The 26,327-nt window shown below is 30.7% G+C and overlaps 3 protein-coding genes across 8 annotated transcripts in view; 1 reads left to right on the forward strand and 2 right to left on the reverse strand.

Annotated features, from left to right (window-relative positions):
* LOC103580063 (probable serine/threonine-protein kinase DDB_G0282963) overlaps nt 1-16,085 on the forward strand; it is a 33,320-nt gene extending 17,235 nt beyond the window's left edge. For 4 of the 6 annotated variants that reach the window (XM_014440677.2, XM_014440678.2, XM_014440679.2 and 1 more), the window contains 8 exons: nt 1,867-2,010; nt 4,428-4,572; nt 4,747-4,833; nt 5,110-5,236; nt 9,024-9,740; nt 9,943-10,380; nt 11,692-12,201; nt 12,444-16,085. In XM_014440677.2, coding sequence (XP_014296163.1) covers nt 1,867-2,010; nt 4,428-4,572; nt 4,747-4,833; nt 5,110-5,236; nt 9,024-9,740; nt 9,943-10,380; nt 11,692-12,201; nt 12,444-14,944 — 4,669 coding nt within the window. In that variant the 3' untranslated portion in view covers nt 14,945-16,085. Of the gene's footprint in view, nt 1-1,270; nt 1,289-1,866; nt 2,011-4,427; nt 4,573-4,746; nt 4,834-5,109; nt 5,237-9,023; nt 9,741-9,942; nt 10,381-11,691; nt 12,202-12,443 lie in introns of those variants that run through there. The other 2 variants (XM_014440681.2, XM_014440682.2) reach the window with 2 other exon arrangements.
* Nucleotides 16,086-16,197: 112 nt separating this feature from the next.
* On the reverse strand, nt 16,198-18,117 carry LOC103580061 (xyloside xylosyltransferase 1). The gene is made up of 3 exons (XM_008561682.3): nt 17,377-18,117; nt 16,828-17,301; nt 16,198-16,629 (listed from the first exon to the last, which is right to left on the reverse strand). The coding sequence occupies exons 1-3, from the start codon at nt 17,812-17,814 to the stop codon at nt 16,423-16,425; spliced, it is 1,119 nt and encodes a 372-aa protein (XP_008559904.1). The 5' UTR covers nt 17,815-18,117; the 3' UTR covers nt 16,198-16,422.
* A 655-nt stretch (nt 18,118-18,772) lies between these two features.
* Nucleotides 18,773-21,083, reverse strand: LOC103580060 (translation initiation factor eIF-2B subunit epsilon). Its single transcript, XM_008561681.2, has one exon. It carries the CDS (start codon nt 20,979-20,981, stop codon nt 18,993-18,995), a length of 1,989 nt encoding a protein of 662 aa, XP_008559903.1. The 5' UTR covers nt 20,982-21,083; the 3' UTR covers nt 18,773-18,992.
* Between the last annotated feature and the right edge of the window lie 5,244 nt (nt 21,084-26,327).

Consider the following 26,327-nt stretch of genomic DNA (forward strand, 5'->3'; position numbering starts at 1 on the left):
ATAGGTATTGTATAATTTGCCGTAAGTGTATCAAATTTAAGCATCTCGTTTCACTGAACCCATGTCTAGTCATACATGAACAGTGTTCGCTGTTTGTTGGAACAAATTTGTGTGAGTGTGTGTGTTTGTATCATCGTGCGGCTCATATAACTGATCAAAATTCACGTGGGAACACCGTGTGTAAGTAGGATAAGTTGAGCCGAGGAGAGTAAAGGCACAGGCAAAGGCAAAGGCAAAGAGATTTCATCTCATTACACCGGCTTGTCCAATCCTTCAGGGAAGAGAGTCGGACAGAGTCACGCCTCGACAATTCCTCCAAGTCGCGGTTGGTTAAATCACCTTTCGATTTTCTTTCTCTCTCCCTCTCTCTGTCCTTCTCATCTTTACCCGATCGATTCTATCATAGTATAGATCCTCCAGTTTTTATATCATCCGTACATTGATTATTATTATCATTTTTTTTTACTTGCTGCTTAAAATTTTTTTATTGCACATTTCTTTTAATAACCATATAAAAAAAACAATTATTGATCATTTCTTATACGTTACTTCGTATAAAAACTATCTACTACTTTCTCTCTTTCTCTGATCTCGATATAATTTAATAATAATAAATATAATGTTTCACTGTATGTATATATATATATATATATATATATATATATATATATATATATATTTATATTTATGTGTAATGAAATATTTGCGGTAGAATTTGAGTGCATGACCTTCAACTCATCATCTAGATGGATTTCCGTTCTTATTATATTTATGTTGCTGTGTATATATAAGTCCTCATATATATTTTTATATATACATACATATATAGTATACTTGAGTATGTGTGCGGATAGAAATTACTTACAAGTTTCTTCACACGCGATTCGTCCTCTTAGCTGCGATTATATTCACATGCACGGTCTGCATGTAGTGTTTGATATATATATATATATGTACAAACATATATATGATGTATGAAAAATGAGTAGTTTTATTTAAAATAATTTTTGAGCATGAGCTTCAGTGATGTCTAGTTTATTTGTTTATAATATTAATTATATTTATTAAAGTTCCGCGATCGGTGATCGGAATATTAAAAGAATTTGTGTTATTGGTGATGAGTCAAATTTAATGAACAAAAAGGGGTCATGGATTATTATTATAAGTGACAAAGTACAGGTGTACGGACGCATTCCAAGCTCTCTCGTAATCGTTGGTCGATATCGTTTCCGGCGACGGTGCTTTTTAAATTACTGCTCACGATATTGACACCGTTCGTCTACAAAAGGTTCTTGACCTTGAATTTTATTATTCGTCTATATTTGTTACTAATATTGATATTGATATTGATGATGATTAATTTACGCGCCGCTAATTTATTATTTTCATTTCCATGACAATTACATTTTTTTATCAGCTGTTACACAACACAAAAAATGTTAATTAATTAAATAATTACTTTGATACTAATAATACGATATTTAATTGCATTAAAGTGTAATTAAATTTTTTTCCATATAATTATATTGTTGATAAAGATGTTTTATTGTTTAATAATTACCTTCTATTATTTACATAATCTTTATGTAATTTTTATTATTAAGGATAATTATTGCTGTACTATTTGAAGGCGCTGCGTTGTATAACGAAGGCTAAAAAAATTTGTAATTACAGTTTTGAAAATATCGGGGCGATATCAAGAGAAAATATTTTTTTAAAATTTGAATTTATTGGCGGGTTAAGATTTTTTTACTGAATTAATTCCAAAGATAATTATTTAATAATAAGGACGAGCAGGAAGTTTAATTTTTTGAATAAATTGGGTAATAAAGCGGTTAGTAAATAACATATTTTTTTTTATTGCAGTAGTAAAGAGGAGAAAATTGCCGGGATGGTTTTGACCGTCACCGAAGATACACCGGCAGATATGCTGGCCGGGAGTATGGAACTCCTAGTCCAACTGCCACGAGATCATAGCAATCATACTGAACGTGTCACCGTCGAACGGAGGTATTGATTTTAATTATCATAATATTAATTAAGATTTTTTTTAGCAAACATGTGGATTCAATTCGGAGTCAATATTGAGCGGATGAATTATTGACTTTAAAAGGAAGTTTATTTTAATATTAAAACTCTGGACTCAAGTAAATGCGAATTAAAAAAAATTTATATCAGTCTGCTGAAAAAAAACCCGTATTTTTTTATTACATCGGAAATCCGAGTGACGGAGAGAATTTGTCGGGTAAAAAAATAATGAAATTGACTGAAAAGTGGCCCAGATAGTGAACACAAGCCCAAAAATTATCCTGACCAAAATTTCGCGGGGAACTAGACCTTAAAATGGTCGAAAACTTGAAAATTTTCTGTTCTGAATCAAGTTTCAGTCTTTTTCAATAAAATTTTATGATTTCGGCCAAATATTTTTATTTGGGCGGACTTCGCTTTTTTACACATGAGCTTCTTTATCATAAAAATAGTCTTCTGTGGGACAAGGTCTCGCTGTTTTCCTAGAATGGTCTTTCTAGTCATTACTATTTAATTAGTATCTATAATTTATCTAAAACTAATAAAAGATACGAAAAATAATAATAATAATAATAATTATAAATTCTCGGAACAAATTTTGTTCGAATGGTTAACAAGTTAACGACCAATCGCGAGAAAGGTCTATGTTAAGGTATTTAAATAAAATAAAACCCAGCAACACTTAGTTTCAAGATAACTCTGGCTCAGTACAGAAGTTAATTTACATAACTCTCAATTTCTAATAATCACCGTTAAATTCAAACAAAACTCTTGTTTCACTGCTTTAATTGGGTCATCAGTAATCGCAATTCACAACTGGGGACTAAGAAAGCTTATTTTCTAACGCATTCCAGTAATGGGTAAAAAAAAAAGCCATAATATTGACAAATGTAAATTATGATAAATTTAAAAAAAGAAAGTTAAAGCTGTTGACAATCGGTAATTCATATTTAAACATTCTTGACATGCTCTCGAAAGAAATCGAAAATACTAAAAAGTCAAAGTATGTACATAGTATTATCATTACTATACATACGGTAGCGTTAATGTGTAGATAGCATGTCAACCTCTACATTGATCGCTTTGGTTTTAAGTAATTTTTGTATTATACATCTATATATATTCTCACACACACACAAGAACAAACCAAAGACACGCACATATTTAAGTCAATTCGTTTTTACGCAATCGAAAGTATAACCACGAGTTTACATTACTTGTGTCCATTTATCCCCTCCCCCTCCCTTAACATTACATTACATTACATTGGCTTGACCATTTATGTATCACTTGACTACCTTCAATGCACATCTACCCAACTTTATATATATCTTATATCTATATATATTTATACTTTCAATTCATGCATACAAGTTCATTCATTCATTACATTTAAAAAAAAATTAATTTATTAAATAGTAAATCAATAAAAATTATTACATTATTATATTAATTTTATATTTAAGTTGAAGAATAATTTTATTGACAGAAAATCGAAATTTATTTACCGTACTTCAAAAAAAAGACTAGTTTAGACCTCAAGTACCTGAAGATCGGAAAGTAAATGAATGAACATTATGAAAAAAAATCAACTGGATCTAGACTTTTAAAATGTTTCACAAAGTCACTGTCAGCTGAAAATTGCAGTTTACCCCAACTACACTTCAACAGTCAAATTACATAAATTGTCTTCATTGTCATTGCTCGAAAAGCCCTCCGATCTTCAGGTTCATCAGATCAGATTTCTTCTTGAAGAAAATGATTTTGAATGTCATCAAATTTTCCCACTGAAAATATATTACATTGAAAATTTCCAATAGCATAATTTCTTATAAAAAGCAACACAATATTTGTAAAAGTTATTTTTTCTCCCAGGGTATTGCCGGCAGTTTATTAAAAATCGATCAAAATTTTGTTATGTCACTAATTTGGACATGCCAGCATTCAATGCCAATAACTTACGTCATTTGTTAACTACCCAGCAGTAAAATTCAAAATAATTGAAAAATAAAAAAAATGACAGTTGATCGCAATTCTTAGCGAGCATCAAAACCGTTGAGCTGCTCAGAGCGTAACGAATTGTTGAATTTATCGTTTAGGTTTAGTCATGCGTAGCAATTGGATTTCCTCTTTATTTAGTCCGTTATTATTTTACTTTGCAAATAACTAATAAAAAAAATAATCATTATTCATTATTCATTAGTCAATCATAATTTGAAATTTACTTTAAATAATAAAACAGTTGAATATATTTTTTGCCTGCAACTGTTTTTTAAAATTCCCGCAAATTATTGGTATTAGAATAGATAATAAATAATGTGTTCCTTTTTGTTAAACATCTATGGTATCTTTAACCCTGAGAAAATGTCGATTTGAGTATTGGTATTTGTATTTTTCAGCACAGCGATGATGGATCTGCTGGTGCAAATAGCAACAGCACACAAATTGGCAGCTTCGAGTTATACTTTGCAGGCGATTGGAGAACGCGGTCGGATTTTGCCCCATCAACCGAACACTCCCATCGGCGCACTCGATGCACTAGAGGTATTTTTATTGCTACCGATCATACCAACACACACTTTTTTAATTCGCTTCCTAGAATTTTTAATTTTATCATTCAAACTTGAGCAAAAAGCATTAAAAGTTTTAATGAATGGAGGTAATTATTTATTTTAAAATGATAATAACAATAAATTGTTTGTTTTATTTTAATCGCAGGTTAAGTTATTACCAAAACAGGGGACATTCATTCCGAGAAAAACGAAACAGGCGAGTCAACCGTTTGAAACAACTTTTAGATTACAAGTATGTACCAATCACCGCTGCATTAATGAAATAACACACAGGATCAAATGTTACGTCATATCTCTGACAAGTGTATAAATAACACGTACACTCACGTACACGATTGACGAGTCCTGTAATTTCGTTTAAAAAAAAATTGTTATCATTAATGAGTTTTTTATCTGCCGACTATTCGCGCATACTTTCTAATTTAATTCAAAGTCATTAAATTATATATTTATATATATAGTACTTGTTTATTAATGAGTAACGACAACTGTTTTAATTTATTTACAGGTCCATCTTCCACGCAATCAGCTTTATGTATCGCGAGTGAGCCCAAAGACGAATCTTGGTGACATTTTGTCTGAAGTTTGTCGTGAAAAGAACCTGGACAAAAATAAATACGAGCTTCGGCATCCAGGTGAGTTTAAAAACCCGAAAAATTGATCGGCAAGTTTTATAAAAAATAACAACGACAACAAAAAAATATATAAAAAGTTTCAAGGCTAAGCCAAGATGACGTCGAGACCGGTTGGGATAAATTTTGGAAAGTGACAGCACTGGTTTTACCCTCTTGCCGAACGGTCAATTATATTTGTTGCAAAAGTCGTCTCTCCGAGCATCACATTCCTATATTTATACATATCTACATACATATATATATATTTAATATTTAAAGTATTTAAACCTGCCAAGTCAAACAGCTACACATTATACAGTGTAACATTTTACATATTTACACATCAGTGTCTTCTTTTTTTTGCTCACGTAAAGATCCTTCGGGTACGACAAAAAAAAATAAAGATTATCGTTACAAATCCAATTAAAAAAATTATTTATCCAATTAATATTTAAATGGTAACTTTTTATTTCGAATTGATGCCGAATATTTTTAATCGACGATTAAAAAAAAATCCAAATGGATTTTTATTTTAATTAAAATGTTTATTAAAATCGATAGGGTATAATTACTCGTAAATGAAAATAAGTGTGGGGATTTAATTGGTTTAAATCCGACAACACCAGGACATCATGCCGGTGTAATAGACTATGCAACACAACAATATTACGCCACTCTCTCCCTCCGTCGTCATTATACTCCAGCAGTCTGCGCTAATTAAAGGTTTCTTAGTTATTTTAGATTTTTTTTTGCTCTTCTCTACTCCTTAATGGCGGGATCTCACATGGAACGAGTGCTCAGCGGAAATTCCTCGACTAGACTCCGCAAGAGATATGGAATAAAAAATAATTATCGGCGATGACACTCTCAGGTTTTCCTTTTTTTAGCAAAATTATTATTTATAATAACATTATTACATTTTATCTGGATCTTGCGACTCAATACTCGGATTCTCAAGAGAATTACCTCGGATATAAAAACTCGAATTATTTTATTTTAAATAATTTATTATTTTCCCGATATAAATATCTATTGAGTGTGAGAACAAACAAGTTTTAAACTTCCGTTCTCATTGATTGACGTTACTAACTTTCAACCTGTTTATATTTATACATATATATATTTATATGCTTTTTTATAAGCCCAAGAAATATATCATAACAGCAAAAATATGCTCATACTTATATTTATCTAAATAAAAACCGTACGTTCACAATATACTGGATCAAAGAAAATAACATGTTTAGATCGACTTTTTCTTAATCTATCGTTGCTTCAAGCAGGTGATAATTAAAAATTTTACACGTTTAAACTTTTACTCCGACTTCTAACATACCCATCAAACTTTATTGTTATTTAATCTGACAACTTCATAAATATCTTGCTTTGATATTTAAAATTTTTATTTTTAAACATTAAATAAATAAATATATAAATAATTATTAATAAATAATTCCACAGTATGTTAATATTGACATTTAGTAATACGCATTAATGAGCTTCTTAATATTTTAATTAAAACAAATTATAAAGTCACAAAGTTTAAATAAAATACATTTGACTTATAAAAAATAAATTAAATTCAAAATCACGTTAGATAATCGATTAATAATATTTCAAAATCAAACTCTAAATAACAAGTTATCGATGATAGAAAAACAGCCGAGATCACAAGAGCCGCTAATATAAATAACAGCTTTAAATATTAGATAATAATCATGATAATAAACAGAATCTTTTATTCTGGTCTACTAAATCGTGTGGTTAAATTATAAAATGATAAAAAAAATAAAATATATTGGTAATAATAATAACAACAGTATAGTCGGTAATTCATCATATCTTCACATCCAGGGAAGAGTTTGAGTACGAGAGTAAGACAGAGACAGAGACAGAGGGAGAGCAAGAGCAAGTCGATGAGCAACAAGAGAGTATGGGTTGATTGTAGATGGAATAAATAACCGGTATGCGGTTAATCTAGAGATCCTAGCAGATAGATGGTACGCTAGGTTGATGTTGTTGCGAACCCGGTGATTTTCTCCTGATCATTTTGTGTCTGATTGCGGCTACAAGGCCCGCAACAACTTGGCTCCTGCATAAAATACTTCTAGCCGAGCTTCTGTTAAATACATTTTTAATTTTCCTATCGATTTTTGTGTAAATAAAAAAAATTAATTATTTTAAACTCGCAGCCCAGCCCACACAAGTAATTAATTATTATTATTACAAACTATCGTCTTATCTTCATATCGGCGTTATTGCAATATCGCGTCATACTTATTTATATTTATATATATATATATATAAATTTTTATTTCGCAGTATCTTGCATTACCTTCGTTAGTTCCTCATTATCAGTAATAATTGTTGGTATTATCTCTAAGAGATCGCTTGTACTCTTAAATACACTCTTAATGTACGATGAATTGTCTGACTCACTTGTGTTTATATCTATATATGTATGGTAGAAGTACAAAAGTTTCCAAATAGAGAACACAAGTACTTTTATGCAATTTCCTCATGTCAGCAATTTACACTTGAGAAGTCTATTGACCTCATTTATATTTTCCTTATAAAAGATTATTTAAATAAAACTTATTATTAATCTAATTGTTCTTTAATTACCGTTTGTTGTTTTCTTCACATCTTCACCCGATGACACGCTTTTTATTTATTTTTTTTTTTTTTTTGTTTCAAAGCGAATAAACGTTTCATCAAAAGTATGCAGACTGAAGATAAAATCTATATATTTTTTAATACCAAGTTTCACTTGCTCATTTATTTATTTCCATTTCTGGAGGTACTTTCAGATGCATCGAGAGTTATCAGTTTCATTCTCGTTAGTGTTTACTTGCATGAGCTGAGACCAAGTCTTGTTTTTAATTTTTAAAAATTTTCAAAGATCATTGTCGAGTAAATTTCATGAAATTTATTTATTTCACTGTGATATCGATTGTTCGGTTACTAAAAAAAGAATTACGGACTAGAAAGTTGTCAATCAAAGACAGAAATCAATAACTCTAATTAAAGTAGCGACTAAAAATTGCTTAGCGCACGCAATGCGATCGGCTAGTGACAGGCTAAAAAAATAATTGCATTTTAATGTCGGTCATTAGAGTTTTTTTAGTAAAAATCCATCGAAATAAATGTAAATAAAATAATTTCATGGTGATTTATATGTATTTTCTCCGTGTCCATCTCTTTTAATACTTTTATTATTTTATTTAATGTGTTTTTTATACAAAATGACATATGCGTTATCTTTTCTGACGGTTTTCACCACTTGCCAAGTCATTCTGCAAAACGATCTCCGTGAATACATTCAACATTATCACTAATGAGACACTGGGTACTGTCAACTTGTTCACTCCTTTATTTCTCAACACATAAATAAATATATACATATATATTTATACTTATTTAACTTTAACTTTAACGTGTACTCCACACATGCAAACAGTATTTTTTAAGGCTTCTGAAGCCATTTATATATGTTTCTTATATATTATCCAACATCCATTAAATATAACCAATAATCTATAAATTATTTTGTTTGCGATGACATAGTTTTTGAAAATTATGTCTAAATATTACAGTTATTTTTTTTTTCAGAGAAGTAGGACATAAGGGGTCTATTCAAAAAAATTTTTTATAATTAAAATCTTTTTACTTTACACTAGAATTTTTTTTTATGAAAATTCTAATTTTGAAAAATTACAATAATTTTCTAGATGACCCATTTTGCCCCATGGTGTCAATTTTGTCCCTCGTAATTTAAATTAATGAAAAATAAATTTTTTTGTTGTAGGAAACCATAAAGAAATATTGGATTTATCATTATCTCTGCAAGACTATCAACTGCAAGAAGTAACCTTGTACGCAAAGCAAGGTCACCGTTTAGGCTCAGCACTGAGTTCCCAGGACATAATGGTGCTGCAGCGTCAAGAGGAACGTCGACGTCATCAAGCCAAGCAAAGTATCTTCGGTTTCATGTTTAAAAAATCATCAAAAGAGAGCTCGACGGCCAGCACCGAGAGCGGCAGCTACGGCGCCAGGAGCGTATCTCCAGCGCGAAGTGATGATACCGGCAGAAGCATAAGTCCACTTGTTGCGCCGATGCCCACAAGGCCACTGCGAAAAAGACGTCCGGCGCCCAACCCTCCAACTCGTCAGCCCACAACAACATTAACATCAACCACCACCACAGAAGCCTCCAGGGAAAACGATGTGGTTACCAGCAGTAATAAAAAAAATTGCGATACCACTGAAGATAAACTGGTAATAACACACAGCCGTAATAGCAGCGACAGTTCTGGCTACCACGAGGCTTCAGTGCTCAGTGATAATCCTGATTCCGCTGGTAGAATGCCGGAAACTCTGCCCAGGAGAACCCGACCACCTAGCAGCAAATTGGAGCCGCGAAAACTTGCTCAGACTTCCCAGGCCAGCAAAAGTCTCTGTAATTTAGCTATTAGCTCTGGTGGACTCAGTCATGCTAATAGCAATACATCATTAAGTTCAACAGGTAATTATTTACTCTAATTAAATTTAATTTAATTAACAGCTAATTAGTTGTCATTCAATTAAAACAAATAAATAAATATATTTTACTCTATTTTTTTGCGTAAACAGAAACTAATTCCAGTGAGTTTAGATTATTTATAGTTAATGAGTAAGCGTTTAAGTTGATGGTAATTATTATTGGGTGTTTTCTTTATTTTTTTAAGGCATTAGAAAAAAACGGGCGGCACCTCAACCGCCAGTGAGTAGGCCACTGTCCTCGGCGATATCATCTCTGGCTCTCGAACGTATTGTTGACTCAGAGGAGTCTCTTACTTCGGACATGGGTGTATCAAAGCCACCGTCAGATATTGCTGCGTCATCGGAAACAGAAACTCACTCAAAAGCAAACTCAGATATCGTTGTTGGCAGTAATACAATTAAAACAGTTGGCGATTTAAATCGGAATAAGTTCGATGATAAGTCGAAACCTGATTTAGTTAAAACGCTAAATGATAATTTTAAATTAGATCATGTTGACACTGGTAGAAAAGCGCCCATTCCTATTGAAGTATCTGTAGTTATTGAAAAAAAATCTGTTCCCGCTGAAAATTTACCAATTCCTGAAGAAGTTAAAACAGTAGAAGCTAAAACTATTAAACGAGGTAAGTTAGTTCGTAGCTCAAGTAGTTTTAGTGATAATAAAGTATCTTATAGTTTTATATCTAGAAATTCTTATGAAAAAACCAACCAAGATGATGAAATAATTAAATTAGATAAAATAAAATCAGTGGATTGTTTAAATAATTGTTGTGATGATAAGGCCAGAAAAAAGTTAATAAAAATAGATAAAAGTTGTCGCGATAAACGAAAAAATTTAGTAAAGATATCTAATGTTGAATTAGACAGCGTTGAAAATGAAAATGACAAGATCTGTCCCGTGTACTCTAATCGAGTTAGCGATAGGTGGATTAAAAATAATTCACGGAGTTTTAGTTCTTATGATAGCAATCAGAGGGAGAGAGGAGTAGTAGTGAGGAGTAAAGATCAATCTCGGGATGTCAGTGACCTGAAATTAGAAGACCCAGAGATTAAAAGCAGGAATTATTATTTTTTAAAGGCCAGTAGAATGAGAAAGTCAAACTCTGTATCCGAGTATGATGTTTTTAAAAATAATTCATCATCGCGACCGGGTAATTTAGAGATATTTGCTGTGTCTAAGAAACCTGTTGACATAAAAAAACCACCGGTTGGTTCTCATGCTGGTGCTGAAGATGTTAAAAACGCTGAAGACGTTATTATTCCCAGCGAAATAAAATATATACCGTCATTTCCGTTATATAATAAATCAAATGTTAATATTTGTATTGATAATAAATTGAGTATACTTAAACCACCGCCTCCCGGACTGGTCAGCCGACAGGAGTCCAATGAAAATTGGAATAACTTTATTAATAGACTCAATTTAATACTAGACAGTAACTTTGAAGAATTTTTTGTTTGAATATTTATTTAAATTTTTTATTTATCAATTTAATTCAATTTATTTTAAATTTCAATCAATTTATTATTTCAGACAAACGGTATTTTATAAATCGCGATTACCATAATTTTAATATTTATTTTATTTCCTATTAATTCAATCCAATAAAAGTTTATTTATTTTAAATTTAATTGTTTCAATCACTTGGTCTCTTTTTTCACTCAATAAATTACTCTGTCCTCATTACATCACAATCTTTAAATCTATTAACACAAATATTAATTTATAATTATTTTATTTAATTACGTAATTAAAATAATTACATTGATAATTATAAATAAATATTTTAAAATAACTTTACTTATACGCTTCATTATTAACCTTCGCTTGGAGATTAAATCTATCAGCATTCGCCTCTGGCTTAACCTGCGCATTATTTTAAAATAAAATCCTGTAAAAGTTGGTGATGGCTATTGTTTAATTTTTTCTCCAGCTGGATTATTTGCTCCTATTCCTAAGCCACGTAGCAAAGGGCCCGTAGTTCCAAAGCGTATTAGCTCCGCTTTATCTTCACAAAGTCAATCGGTACCAGAAGTAACTGGTGCCAGTGAAGAAAGAGAATTTAATTTACAAGTCAGTGACAAAGAGTCAAAACAAAAGGCAGTGGAGCTAAACATAAAAAATTCCGAGCGAGCTGGAGATAAAAAAGAAGAGAGAGAAGAAGAAAAAAATGATCTCTCCGTCACTTTAAATCTCGCAGCCAACTCGAGTGCATTAAATTCTAATTTCTCCTCGAGATCTCCAGATATGGAAGCTGGTAGAACAAAACTGGACATAGAAAGCCCTTGGAATGCATTGTCTAGCAGTAAGACGCCTAACGAAGAACAATATCACCCATTTATAACAACAACTGCCTCTAATTTAACTCTACCAATGGAAAATTTACTACACTATAGAAATATCCAAGAAGGGGAACCACATAGTCAAGGGACAGGGAAAGCAGGTGCATGTCGTTAGCCTACTAACACTTTTTTATATTCAAATTATTTTTTAACTAATTCATTATTTTACTGTAAATATTTTATCAAATTATTATTACTTTTGTTTTTTTTTCCCGTTTATTTATTTCAATTTATGAATTATACTTTAGCCTTTTTTGCATCCTACTTTCCAATACTGTGATTCTATTACTCGTTTAATTTTTTTAAATATTTTCATTTATTAACTTTTTTACTCATTTTTTAGGCAATGAAAGTCCAACCGAAATTGATCGTCTGCTGCAAAAAGTTTCAACGACACTAGCCAGCGTTCTCCCGGACGAAGAAGTTGCGTCCCGCAGCGAAATAAAAACCACCGAGCCGGAAAAAATACACGCCAGAGATTTAAATTCTTCTCATAATAATAATAACAACAATATTGATAATAATAATAATAGTAATAATAATAATAATAATAATGGAGCAGGTACGGATCTACAAAACTCAACATTTAATTCACAACAAGACACTTCGGACTATGTATCAGCAAACGGGGAAGATTTGTCTGGCACCGATTGGGAATATCAATTACCAGATCCACCATCAGCGTTTCGTGATGACAACACACCAGCAGCTGATTACGATGGCTACGACACCATTACCCTAAGATCTGTTGAAGCGTTCAAAGAGCCAATTGCCATTGATGAAGACACAGATAAAAATATAAATTATGACGCTACTGATAGAGCGATTGAGAGTTGCAGAAAAACGGACCGGGTTCCAGATGATAAATTGTCTGAGTGTTCTGCGGCTGGGGAAAATAAAAAAGACCAAGAAGTCGAGTTGAGAAGAAATGTAATAAATGAATTGGAGAGTAAACTTGAGAGCGGTTCTTTTAGTCAAGGAAATAAAGTGATGGCTGATGACAGCAGGAAATCCTCTATTGAAACGTCGACGCCAAAAGTCGCGCCAATTGAAAATACTCTGCCGAATTTTACAATATCAACTTATTCGAGACAAAAGAGTTTAAATATTTATGATTCCAGAGAATCGACTCCTAAATTTAAGGATCCAGCTGAAGACAGGACTATCAAGACATTCGCAACTTTGTCACGTAATATTAATGCTAATTCAATATCTAAGTACAATAAAGAATCATCCCCAGGTTTTGTAAGCAGCCAAGTAAAAGATGAATTTAAAACTCCAACAAAAATTGAATCGAAAATTACACCAGAAGCTGAAGAAAAAATAAAAGCAGCAGATTCACCTCCGGAATCAACAAATACTTCAGTCCATCGGTCAAAAAGTTACATCGTCTTGACAAATAATTCAAAGTACCGGGAAAATAAAATCTCTGATGAAGTCGACACCTGCAGCATGATTAAGTCAACGAGTGTCACTAATTTAAATAAAGACAACACTTGGACTGATAGCAACAACGCTAAGATATTGAATGAAAATTTACAAGAGCGTGAATTGCAGTCTGTCCAAGTGCTAAAGAGTATTTTGCCTCAATTAAAAAGCACTCAGTCGTCCCAAGGTGATAAAGAAGATGAGGACAAAGTGGAAGTGATGAAAAATGATAAATCCGGGCAATTTACAAAAGTTAAATTGAATAGCGAAGACAAGTCTGGCTCTGAATCGTCAGCTCGTAAATCAGAGCAAGAGATAAAACGTTACAGATACACCGGGCCACCGGCAATAAGTCTCGGTAGCTGGTCAGAGCGTCCTCGTGCTAATGTTCAGATTAAAATGGACACTGATTACAAATTAGGCGTAAATACCAGTGGTAGCAAGACCGTCGTTAATTTAAATACCACAAGTGACACCAACACGTCGGTTAATTATACCAATAATTATGTAAAAACTTTGCCAAAGAGTATCAAGAGTAATGCTATTAATAATTATAGTAATGATAATAGAAAGGTGTCTGTCAAACGGACTGACAGTCAAGTCTGTTCCACTACAAGCGCTACCACTGGTTCTAATTCAACATCAACAACAACAACAACAACAACGTCTGCTATTAGTAATAATAATAATGATAGTGAATTTAAGCAGATTAGTTCTGGAAAATTACACGCGAGAACGAAAGACGAAGACAAACCGGTCGTAACAAATGTCGAGCTAAAGAAATCTCATAACGACAAACCGGAATTTAAAGTTGATGACGATAATAAAATAGATACGAGACCGGTTAATTTTAAAGAACTAACTCAAACTTTTGGGCAAGTTAATTTAAGAACCAAAACACCCAAATATATAAATAATACCAATCGGTATTCAGATATATTTGACCCCAGGTCCAGCGAGTCGGTAAATAAAAACCCACCGAAACTCTCGACGACTAATGGAAGCATAAATCCGATAGCCAACGGAGGTAAAAAATACACGTCCGTCGTTGACATTGACACTCAGCACCTCGCCAACGGGTTCGGTGGACAGAAAAAATTTAATAATACCGTCACTAAGCTGAACGGGCCCGCGACCGCTCCCAAGGGGTTCAAAATACAATTTAACGATCCTGGTAAATTAAATTCAAACTCGTCGGCTAATTTCATACAAAAGGAAATTGTTAAAGTCAACTCGCACGTACCACCACCACCGACGATGCCCATTATTACTGGAGTGACGTTAAAAAATAATAATAACTGTCGCAAAAGCTCCAGGCCGTTATCGGTGCCCGGCAAAGATCCCCGGGATCAATTGCTGGAGTCCATTCGCGGTTTCGGACGAGATAAATTGAGAAACGTCAGTACCGTTTCTTGAATTTGTTGAATGTAATGTTTTTTTTTGAGTAATTAATCACTCGATTAATGATTGTTGTATATTTGTTGAAGTAAATGTGGATTAATATATATATTTTTTTAAAAAAATAAAACAAGCGCCAGTAAGTTGCGATTTGTTGACTCGAGTTGTAATTATTGTCAAAAGATGATTTAATATTTAAGATTTAAATTTAATTGCTAGTTATTTAATTAATTATTAATTATTCTTGTTGTAGTTTTGCATCTGTCAGGCTCAATTGTAACGACAGGGCAAGTTATTAGCAGTGGAAATCTAATCAAATTGATATTAATATTGTTGTATGCTGTACATAGCTTGTTGATGCTTAATTATTAATTAATATATATACATATGTATGTTTCTTTGAGAGAAATAATAATAATATTAATAGTAATTAAGAGTTTAAAGTTTAATTTGAAATTAGTACTACATTTATTTTTTTTTAATTACAAATTAAAAAAAAAAATAATTGTTTTTTTGTACTAGCGTACTTGATATTGGTTTGAAACAGAGTCCAGTGCCTGGAAAAAAAAATTATTAAGTAAGCGCGGCTATTTTATAATTTATCTTCGTCCGTTTGGAAGAAACGTGATTTGAAGTAAAAAAAAATCACTGAAGTATAAAAAAAAAAAATATTTGTACTGAATGCGTTAGTCCAAAGTATAAAAGAAAGTTAATAAAATATATGATAAATAATATTAATATTAATCGCAGTATTTAACATTGCTCACATATAATTTAAGAAAATTCAATGTGCAATTGCATTTACGTGGAAATAAATAATCAAAGAGCCTGACTTTGGTTAATTTTTATTTTTAAAAATTATTACCAAAGTTTATATATTTATTAAAATTTATGTCAATGCAATTACTTGGATTTTCTACTGGAGACCAAAGGTTTTATTTTATTTTGTAAAACAAATGCTGAGTCAATTGGTTTTTTTTTCTTGGGAAAGTATGAATATATATACAGATGTATATGTATATATATTTGTATAGTCTATTTAGTTGTAAGCAATAATTATAAGATAAAATAAAAAGGATTGTGAAGAAATAACGTGATGGTTATACATCTTGAACCTGTAATTAAATATGTAAACATATTATAAATATATATATATATATAAAATATAAATAATTTATTAACGCTGTAATAATGTATGAATATAAAAATATTTAAACATAATTAGTTTAAATTATTTTATTACGTATTTTTTGGCCTTTAACAATTAAATTATAAAATTAATATATAAATTACTGTATTTAAAAAACGTTACAATCATTAATATTTTATTTTTAAAGCACCAATTTCAGAGTATGGCAGTTTATAAATACTGATAATTGATATAGATTTGATATTTAGTATAAAAAACAAATTTATTTTAAAATTTTACTTTGTACCTGTCATGGAAATATTTATTTTTTTTTTTTAATCACAGTTTTTATTTAAATTTCAATGCTTCAATGGACTGGAATAGGCGTGTTGCAGTTTCCATGCCACAATTTTGTTTCGGAATTGCACTGTGAGTAATTTGCAAAGACTTCCGCGTAACCGCGATCGCGCCACCATGTGCATAATTGTCGATTCCACCCACAATCGACGGTGTGAATAAGTTCTGGTCTCTCCATTCCCAGTAATGTATAAAAATCTTGATCACCCAAGTGTCCCTATTCCAGCAAGAATTCAAATGAATATTTTTATCAATCATATATCGCGCCACTAATTTCAAAAAGACAGATTTTTCGTTTTAAACTTAGTGACCAAGTCCTTTTGGAATTAGTGACGCGATATATAAGACAACTAGGAGTCTGATAGTCTGGCAATCAGCCAGTACTTGATTTTTATAAATAAAAAAAAATACAAACCTTAAAACTATACTTAGCAGTAATATGTTCAACCATATCCATACTGACAATTTGATCATACTCCAATGAGTTTCTCAATCTCTCCAAATTAAACAAAACCACTCCGCTGTTGTAACCAGGATATCCACCCGAGGAACAGGCCTCGCCGAACTGAGTACTAGGATTCTGACTCCTGTACAAATACAAGACATGTCTATATACTGGAGTCAGCTCCGGAGCTAACCCAAACAAGGCATCGGGACCAAAGTTGTCGAACTCTCTGAATAACTCCTTTATGTCTCTGCGAAATTTAGTGTCCACATCCAGCATAACCGCCAGCTTCTGACGGGGCGACGCTATTCTATGCAGGCCAAGTGACAGAAAAAATAGAGCGTCCGAGTAATAGGTTCCAGGTTTGCTGCTAAATTTTGGCGACATCACCGAGACGATGTCTTCAAGCTGCGACGCCAGTTTATGTACATCATAATATTGCACCTAGACAATTTTAAATTAATTACCACCGTAATAAATAAATAAATAAATTAATTAATTAATTAATTAACTAATTACCTGTATAGACTTTTTAAATACTAAAATAATATTATTAATAATTCCTTCAGCAATAACACGACTGTCATTATCAGTAATTACATTAAAATAAATATCAACAGATGAATACTTCAATAATGATTCAGTAAAAATACGAAACTTTCTTTTCATTGGTGAATTTGTCGTTACTTTTGTAAATATGCACCATACATTATAATTATTTGTCATTGAATTATCTAGTGAGTTGATAAATTTATTTACATATGTCTTATTATTATTATTGTTATTGTTGTTGATGATGTCTAGGGTGGCCGAGTGATTTTCATTAACAACATTTTGTTTATGCGCGTTGCTGTACTTCCAGTAATAACCATTTGATATTTGTAAACAATATAATACAGCGAGCAATACTGCCCCGAGAAGTGTCAATTTAATAAAACTATTACGTGACACGCGCATTTAATTACTTGTTCACCATTTTTAAAATCACCTCATGTAATTCATTTTCGTCAAGACTTGATAATATTTTTTTATAAAATTATTTTTATAAACAATAATAACTGCATTATATTTATTTAGTTGTTAAATGTCTTTTGAACTCCACGACTTATTGACACACTTTGGCCGCCATTTTGAATCCTACTAAACATTTTAAAAAAATTGACTGCCGATTGACATTCACTTTGAGTACAACCGATTTTTTTTCATTGAATAGTAATGTTTATTTTAATTATTATATTTTACTTTTGAAATTATAGATAATTAAGAGCATTCTCAGCCCCCCCCCCCTCCTTTTTTTAAAAATATTTTATGACTGAACTGTCAATTATCTATGAGTGGAATGTAGCAAACAGCAGACAAATTTAAAATTATAAATAAATAGAGTAAATAAATTTGACGTCCGTTACATTCACACTCATCAATTATCCTCAAATTGAGACAATTGACAATTTTCGGATTTTTTTTTTCGACAAACTAATGACAAAAAAAAACTAAAAATATGCACGTGTGGAAAATTAAAAAAACTATGGGTGCAATTTTTTCGAATATTTTTTTTTTTGTAATTTATCTTTTAAAAAAAAATTCAAAAATTATTAATCGGCTAACTTCTGTATTATGAACTGTCATGAGCGTATTAAAATTGTATTAACTAATTTAAAAAATTAATCAATATCTTAATTGAAAAAAGAACAATTTAGCCGGGATAAAATTTTGAAAAAATTACTCGTTCTTGTTATCAATAAGGACTTAAACTTTTCAAATGCGCAATTTTTTAGAATTTTATTTTATTAATTACTTACTCTACTAATTGAAAGAAGTTGAAAATTTTAAAAAGTAGGGGGTGGGACTGAAAATGCCCTAAACTGGAATCAAAATTTTTTAATTGTTTACTTAAAAAAATGAAATTAGTCACCGCAACAACTTGCTTTAAATAAATTTATTTATAATTACATACTAATTATAAAAAAAATTATGTTCATTAATAAGTAGCCATACAATTACTCGTATTTTTAAATCCGCTCGATAATTTTTATTAATCTGCTGAGTAAATTTTTTATGGTTAAAAAATAATCAAATAAATCGTGTCCTACTTTTTTGTATAATAACAATAATTATTACAAACTGAATATTTGTAATTAATCTTCATCAGAAGAATCTTCTTCGGCTTCATTGAGCCATTTAATAAATGGCTGCAGAACTTTACGAATTTTTTCATTATAAATTCCATCATCATCATCATCATCGTTTCTATTGAACCATTCAATAATTTTGTCTTCGCTTAAAATATCTTTGTCATAAAAGAGATGAAACAAATGCTGAGCGAAGTTTAAAATAAATTCATTGCTGTCAGAAATTTCTTCGATTGCGCTCAGACAGTCTTCCTGTGCGTCATCAGTCTTAACGTAATTTAAAATAATCGGAGTGAAGTAATTTATCATAGCCCTGAGTGTCTTCTGGTAATTCCCATTGTCGATATTAATTTTTTCCTCTCTCAAGTAGTGGAGCGGCAGTAGCAAAATTGCCTTGATGACATTGTTCGTAACTTCCCGTATCCCAACGTTGTACGCGTACCTAGACGAGTTTATCTCCAAGATTATATTCTCGCAGTTCAGCTTGTCCTGGTAGGCCCTCAGCAGACTGTCAATTACTTCTGTCAAAAATATATGAGTGTCATCGTCAGGAATATCATCAGGCGACTGTCCGCTTCTCTTACTGCTGATCTCTTCCATCACCGAGCTGTCATCGTCATCATTGTCGTTGTCGTCGTCATCATCATCGACACCAGTCTCCGAGTTTATTTTCTTGAAGTACAAAAATTTTCCATCACCGTCCTCGTAGTCCGCCATCTCCACGGCAGATATTTTCCCCTCGTCCGCTTCTAAAATACAATTAGAATAATTGTCCGTTGGAACTTGCAATCCTTGAGATAAAATACAAGTGTCCACACAGGTACGCTCTTCTAGAAGACAATTTGACATGACAAAAGCATTCTTGATATGACAATTATTATTTATCGTGACGTTATTTAAAATATATGAGTTGTCAATAACGACATTGTCACCAATAGTGCAATTATTTCCAATTGCCGAGCGACTTACCAGGGTATTGTTGCCAAGCTGGCTGTCGCTACCGACAATAGTGTCATTTTTTAGGATGCAGCCACGTGCTAGGCAGGAATTTTTGTACTTGTAAGTGCTCTTTGATGAATATATGATGTCATTTAGAGAAGCCAGCATGTCAGGAGTTAGCGGATAACTTTGCCGCTGAAGAATGTCTCTTGTCAGAGTATGATACGCTGGCCAGGACGATATCGGAAGCGCGTAAGCATCGGCATCAAGAACCTGCCTGTATATTCTGGAGTCGAGGATCTCCTCGTTGAGCAGAACTCCTCGGATGAAATCCTCCATGGTCTGGAAGTCAAAGTTATCAGAGAATAATGAAAGCACCGACTGGGAGCACATGTAGACATGGCTGTCAATGAACCCGGTGTTTATTTCGATCTGCTCGTGGTCCAGGAACCAGTTCAACTCGAACTTTAGTTTCTTCTCATGTCGCTCTGGTTTTTTGTAAAAAATTAATTTGTCTGTCAGCTTATTTACCACGTAGAAGCACGACTCGTTGGTGAGGGTCGAGTGTCTGGAGCTTCCGACGTCCCTGAAGATGATGCTCATGGCGATGCCCTTGTCTTTGTCTTTCTTAGCTTTGTGTCTGTTCAGAAGGTTCGATAAATTTGTGTTGATAAACGCGTCGCCGCGTATCAGGACAAAGTCCCCGCGGATCCATCCCTTGGTATCGATGTCCCTCAGCGCGTCTCCCAGTGACCTGCACCCATCAGATATTATGAGCGATACTGTTATGTCGTCGTAATTTTTGTTTGATATATAATTTTTTATAAGCTCGATATGACTGCTGCAATAAATAAATATTTCTTTTATTTCAGATCGTATGAGTGATAGCACGACGTAATCAAGTAGATTTATGTTAGCAACTGGTGTCAGGATACTTGGAAAAATATGTTGCAGAGGTGTTAATAAACTGGTATTAAAATCGTCAGCTAACACAACCGCTTGCACTGATTGCTGGTTGTCAAGTATTGATTTCACGTTTCCGCGCTTTGTTGACATTTTTATTATTTTATTCTATTTTATTATTTATGCAATTTTATTACTGTTTAGCTTTTAGGTTAACTCACTTTAAGTCAACAAAGTTAGTAACTGATAGTCTGTAACGACTGTCGATAACAAATTTCCTTTTTATTTAAATTTTTTTTTTATTCGGTTGATTCACTAGAGCGCGTTGTCAGCGATTTATAAAATTCAAATATAATCTGATGACGTCATACGTTCCCTTGTGTCTACACTCAAAAAAATTAATGTGTGAGTGTAGAAGGCAGACATATTTAAAATGTTAATAAATAGAGTACATAATTAGTAAAATAAAACTAAAAAAAATTTTCAAATCAAAAAGTACGTTTTTTTATAAATATTGCTTTTTAAAATTATTTATGGTTTGAATTTGTGTGATGTCTGCTAAATTCACACTTGTAAAAATTAATTGAACTTTTTTTTTCAGGAAATTTTTTGAGAAAAGTATAAATAATTATTAAAAATTTAAAATTTTATTACTGCTGGAAATTTTGAGAAAATTTTGTAAAAAAAGAAACTTGGTAACAAGTCCTGAGAAGTCAAATTTGGCAACTTTTTTATAAAAATTATTTAATTGTGAAAACTGGGTAAAAAATTTTCATAGCCAAAAAAAAATTTGTGTGAAAAATTCTTCATATGACATAATATTTCGTAATTTTAGTAGATTTTTTAAAATAACTAAAGATTTTTTTATTGCCATGAAAATGTTCATATCTTAATAATTTTTATAGAAGAGTTGTCGAATTTGACTTCTGAGAACTCGTACAAGTTCCTTTGACTTAAAAATTTTATCAGTTCAAGAAAAAATAAGATTTTAAAAACTTTTATTTTCAATATGTAAGACGAGTGTGAATGTATCAGACATCGGACAAATTCAAAATTATAAATAATATTTATAAAAAATCAACTTATTAATTTTTTAAATGCTTATTTTTTCAAAATTTTATTTTATTAATTATATATTCTATTGATAATTTAAAAATTGTCTGATGTCTGCTACATTCATACTCGTAAGAATTATTTTTACTTTTTACAAATAAAAATTTTCACAAAGAATGTTCTCTTGAACTTTAAGACAAACGGTAAAATATTTTTAGACAAATTATAATTTTTCAAAATATTTATTTTTTACCCAAAGTTGAGTTTCCAGAAACAATACACAAATTTTTGCCATTCTGAGGTAAAATGACACCTGTCCTATTAATGGCAATCAAATAAATAAATTAAATTACAATTTTTAATTTACGCTATTAATAATAATTAAAAAAAAAATAATTTCTAAATTAATTAACGAAAAATTTTTTTTATTAATAAATAAAAAAAGTACAAGTAAAATATACCAAAAATAATAATTGCTTTTATCAAGACATTTATATCCACCAATCAAATGTATGATAATAAATTGTGTATATATCAGCATCTAAATATAAAAATAAGTTCAATAAAATTTGATAAACGCACGTACTATTTATAACTTATTAATTAATTCAATTATTACTAGAGTGTAATAACTTGCATTTTTTTTTTATATTTTATTAAATGAACATATTTATTCAAGAACTTTAAAATAATTTTTCAAAATTTACATAATTAAATTATATTAATAATTTTGATTAATTTGTTTTCTATATGTATATTTAATAAAATAAAATTGATGAAATTACACAGTAGGGGGTAATTAGGTATCTATTATATTAACAACAATCAATTCAGACTATTGATGAGTATGGTAATAACAATAATAAATTTATTAGATGTAATTTATTCTACCAAATATCTATAAGTTTTTTTCTCCAAAAAAAAAAAAAAAACTCTTGTTCATGCGTCATTTTTTTTATGGGCTTAAATTTATTTTATTTAGCAAAATGCTCGATGTGCAAACAATTTAGTAAAAATTAATTAATGTAAAAATAACATAAACGAAGTGTAATTGAAGTCATAGGGGGTCTATTAGTGAAGTTTGTGCGAAAAAGGCAATCAATTTAATGAAAATTTTTTTATTTTTTGTTACTAATATTTTATTTTGATAACAAATAACAGAACAATTAATATGTTTTTGTCAGGTAATTGAGTGATTGAGAGGAAGTAATAATTTCTATAAATATTTTTTATTTTAAAAAACGCAAAGGAAGGGAATAACTTTTAAATAAATTTAATTGCTCTGGTAATAAATTTTAAATTATTATTATGACTGATGTCTGGTACAAATATTTTGTTAATTAAATTAAAAATTGAACGCAGTTGTAGTAATTAAAGCGTAAAATAATTTTAAATTGAATAAAAAATTTAATTTGTTTATATAAAATGTTGATATAATTAATGAATGTTGTAAAATTAAAAGCTATGTCACCATAAATTTATATTTAGTTTTTTTTATTACACAAAATTCCTATCGTATTCTAATACTGCGCATTAAAAAATATAATTTTATTAAATCATCTTTATAAATAAAATATGTCAATTAATAAAAGTAATTTACAAGTAAGTAAGTTTGTAATTTTGAAACATATCGATATACAATAAACCAATAAATTTTATAATGTGATAAAACGCAATTCATATTATGATAAAAAAACTATTTTTAATACATTTTTTTTATCATCAGCATGTACACGAATATCAAATTTTCTGATTACTATTTAACGACTTTTTTAAATTTCGTTAAGTGATTAGTTAATTAAATCAAGATTTATCTACTTATCTCCGCCATTTGCCCAATAATATGTAATATATGATGTGCTGGATAAATCGAACACTCCTACATTTATTGAGCCCGATAAGTCCAAGCAATTAGTATCCGAAGTATCACTAAAAAAATTGGTAACAATTTCATATACCAGGTTATTAAACTATAATTAAACAAGTGATAAGAAAAGGCAATTAAATTTTTTTAGGCTTATGGCAAAAAAAAGAAAAAAAATAATCTAGACAATGTCAAAATAAAACAGCAGTAGTTAATAAAAAATATTATTGATTGCAGAAGGGTTTAATAGGATGATGAAGATAATTATTTTAAGTACATTATTTTATCAATGCAATCTCTAATCATGAAAGGCTCTCTAATGATAATTTCGCAGGTTTAAATTATCTGCCCATGGCGATTTTATTTTATTTTTTTTCATATTTTATCCTCGCACTCTACTACCCCGCCTTTTATGAAACAGCAATCGGTGCGATATTTCATACTTGATGTTAAAGATGATGCCTTTATAGGTGGTACATATATATGAAAATTATATATATGTATAAGTGAGAAGCAGTTATAGAAGAATAAATCAATGGTATGAATGTAAAAAAAAGGCGAAGGAAATAATTCCGCGAAATACAACACGCTAATTCAAAGTCCATTGATATTCCTTCATTGGCATATGCATATTCATATATATACATATATATAAATACATGATCATGCTGGCTTTTTCATTATTCTCTTTGCTTTCATCCATTTGCCGCACATCATTCTTATTATATTTCATTCTTTATATCTTTCTCCATTTACACACTTCCATGCCCGCACATACATTTAAATACACACACATATATATAATATGTGTAGATCTGTCACGTCGACTACCGACTCCGAGCAACGTAACACGAAGTGATGATGCAATAGGGTCTGCATATATTCCGCTGTAGAAGAAATCATTCTAAGAAGTCATCGAAACTATTTTAAAATAGATAAAAATCTAAGGAATCATTTATTTAAGATTTCTTTTTTTTTATTTTTTTAATAATTTACAGAGCGTCATTGAATTGTTTCGATTTAAGAACACGAGCCTTGACATCTCTTACTAATTTATCTCGCTATTGTAGATGTATGCTCAGCTTCCAAGAACAATGACAATGTTTAGGGTCAACAGACAACAAAAAACTATTAATTCATTCAGATAAAACGTTTAACGAAGAAATTTAACCGACTTTTTTTAGTGAATGACCAGAGGTTCGGTTCCGGGGAAAATTAAATTAAAGGTATTGGGCCTCCAAAAGACCCGAGAAGAGGACAAAGCTATTGGTAATAGTGAATAGAGGAAATAGGATGCTGGTTTGAGGGCAGAGGGGACAGGGGGGCTGGACCGGGTCATCTGCTGATGAAGAATCGGTTTTTGGAGATGAGACTCAGCGCGAACGGCGAACTTTGAGAGTCATTGCTCGAAAGTCACGTAGGTCCGACGAGGATCCGAGTCTCTAGGAATGTCTAGACTCGATGAGCAACTTGATGTCTAGGATCCGGCCCTTTGGGTTTTGATATTTAATTACAGCGCTCAGCACAAGTTTATACCTGTACTCAGACAATGGATAAGGGGCTAAACGTCCCGTTGACGTTTACAGACGTGTACGAACTTGTATTCGCGACTTGGATTTCAACTTATGAATGAAGATGGAATTTTAATTTACCAGATGACAAATTTCTTCATCTATTTGCTTACAGCTCATATAGATTTAAACCAAATGGGCCGACTTATTATTTCACTTGGAAAAAAAAATTTATTTATTTTCTAACAATTTTTTATTTTATAAAATTTTTAAATGCGTATTTGAATGAACGTCAGAATAAATTTAAATAATAAGTGAGTAAATTAGTAGAGAAAAAATGGGGATTCAGTGATTAAGAAAATGAACAATTATTTGAATATCGTTGGGCGGTTATCAGTTAATCGAAAGACAAATTATTTAAATTAGGAGTAGTCGAAATGGATATACACGTGTAAAGATTTAAAAAAAAGGTATAGAGACGTCATCAATGTAATAATATTTGGTTTTAATGGATTATGAATTAACGAAATAGATAAAGATAACTAAAAGATCGGATAATTTATTATGTAGTTAAATTTATTTTCGGTGTCAATATCAATGACTGGTAAATTCTTGTAGAATTATCGCAACAATGTTGGCCCGTTTGACAAGATGTTATATTGATTTTTAAAAAATAATTATATTGGGTAAATATTTAATATTTATTGACGCACCATATTTTAATTTATAATATCCATCTAATCAGTCTGTATTTTAAATACCAGATAGTACGGTCTTATTTTTATCGCTATTGAAATCACCTCAAATATTGGGTTTTATTGAAAAATATATTGCGCAAAAAAGACATGAAAAATATATTTTCATGAAATATTTTTAAACCATAACAGTTTCACAATAAAAATATAAATAAAATTTTTTTTTTTAATTCAAAATAAAAGTTTAAATGACAATAAATATAAATTTGAAAAATATTATGATTAAATTTTTTAAAGAATGAAAAAAAAATTTCAGGTAAAAAATAATAATTATACTTACAGAATAGTTAAATAAATTTTAACACATAAAAAAAAA

Source organism: Microplitis demolitor, chromosome 1 (genome assembly GCF_026212275.2).
Source record: "Microplitis demolitor isolate Queensland-Clemson2020A chromosome 1, iyMicDemo2.1a, whole genome shotgun sequence".
NCBI classification, from domain to species: Eukaryota; Metazoa; Arthropoda; class Insecta; order Hymenoptera; family Braconidae; genus Microplitis; species Microplitis demolitor.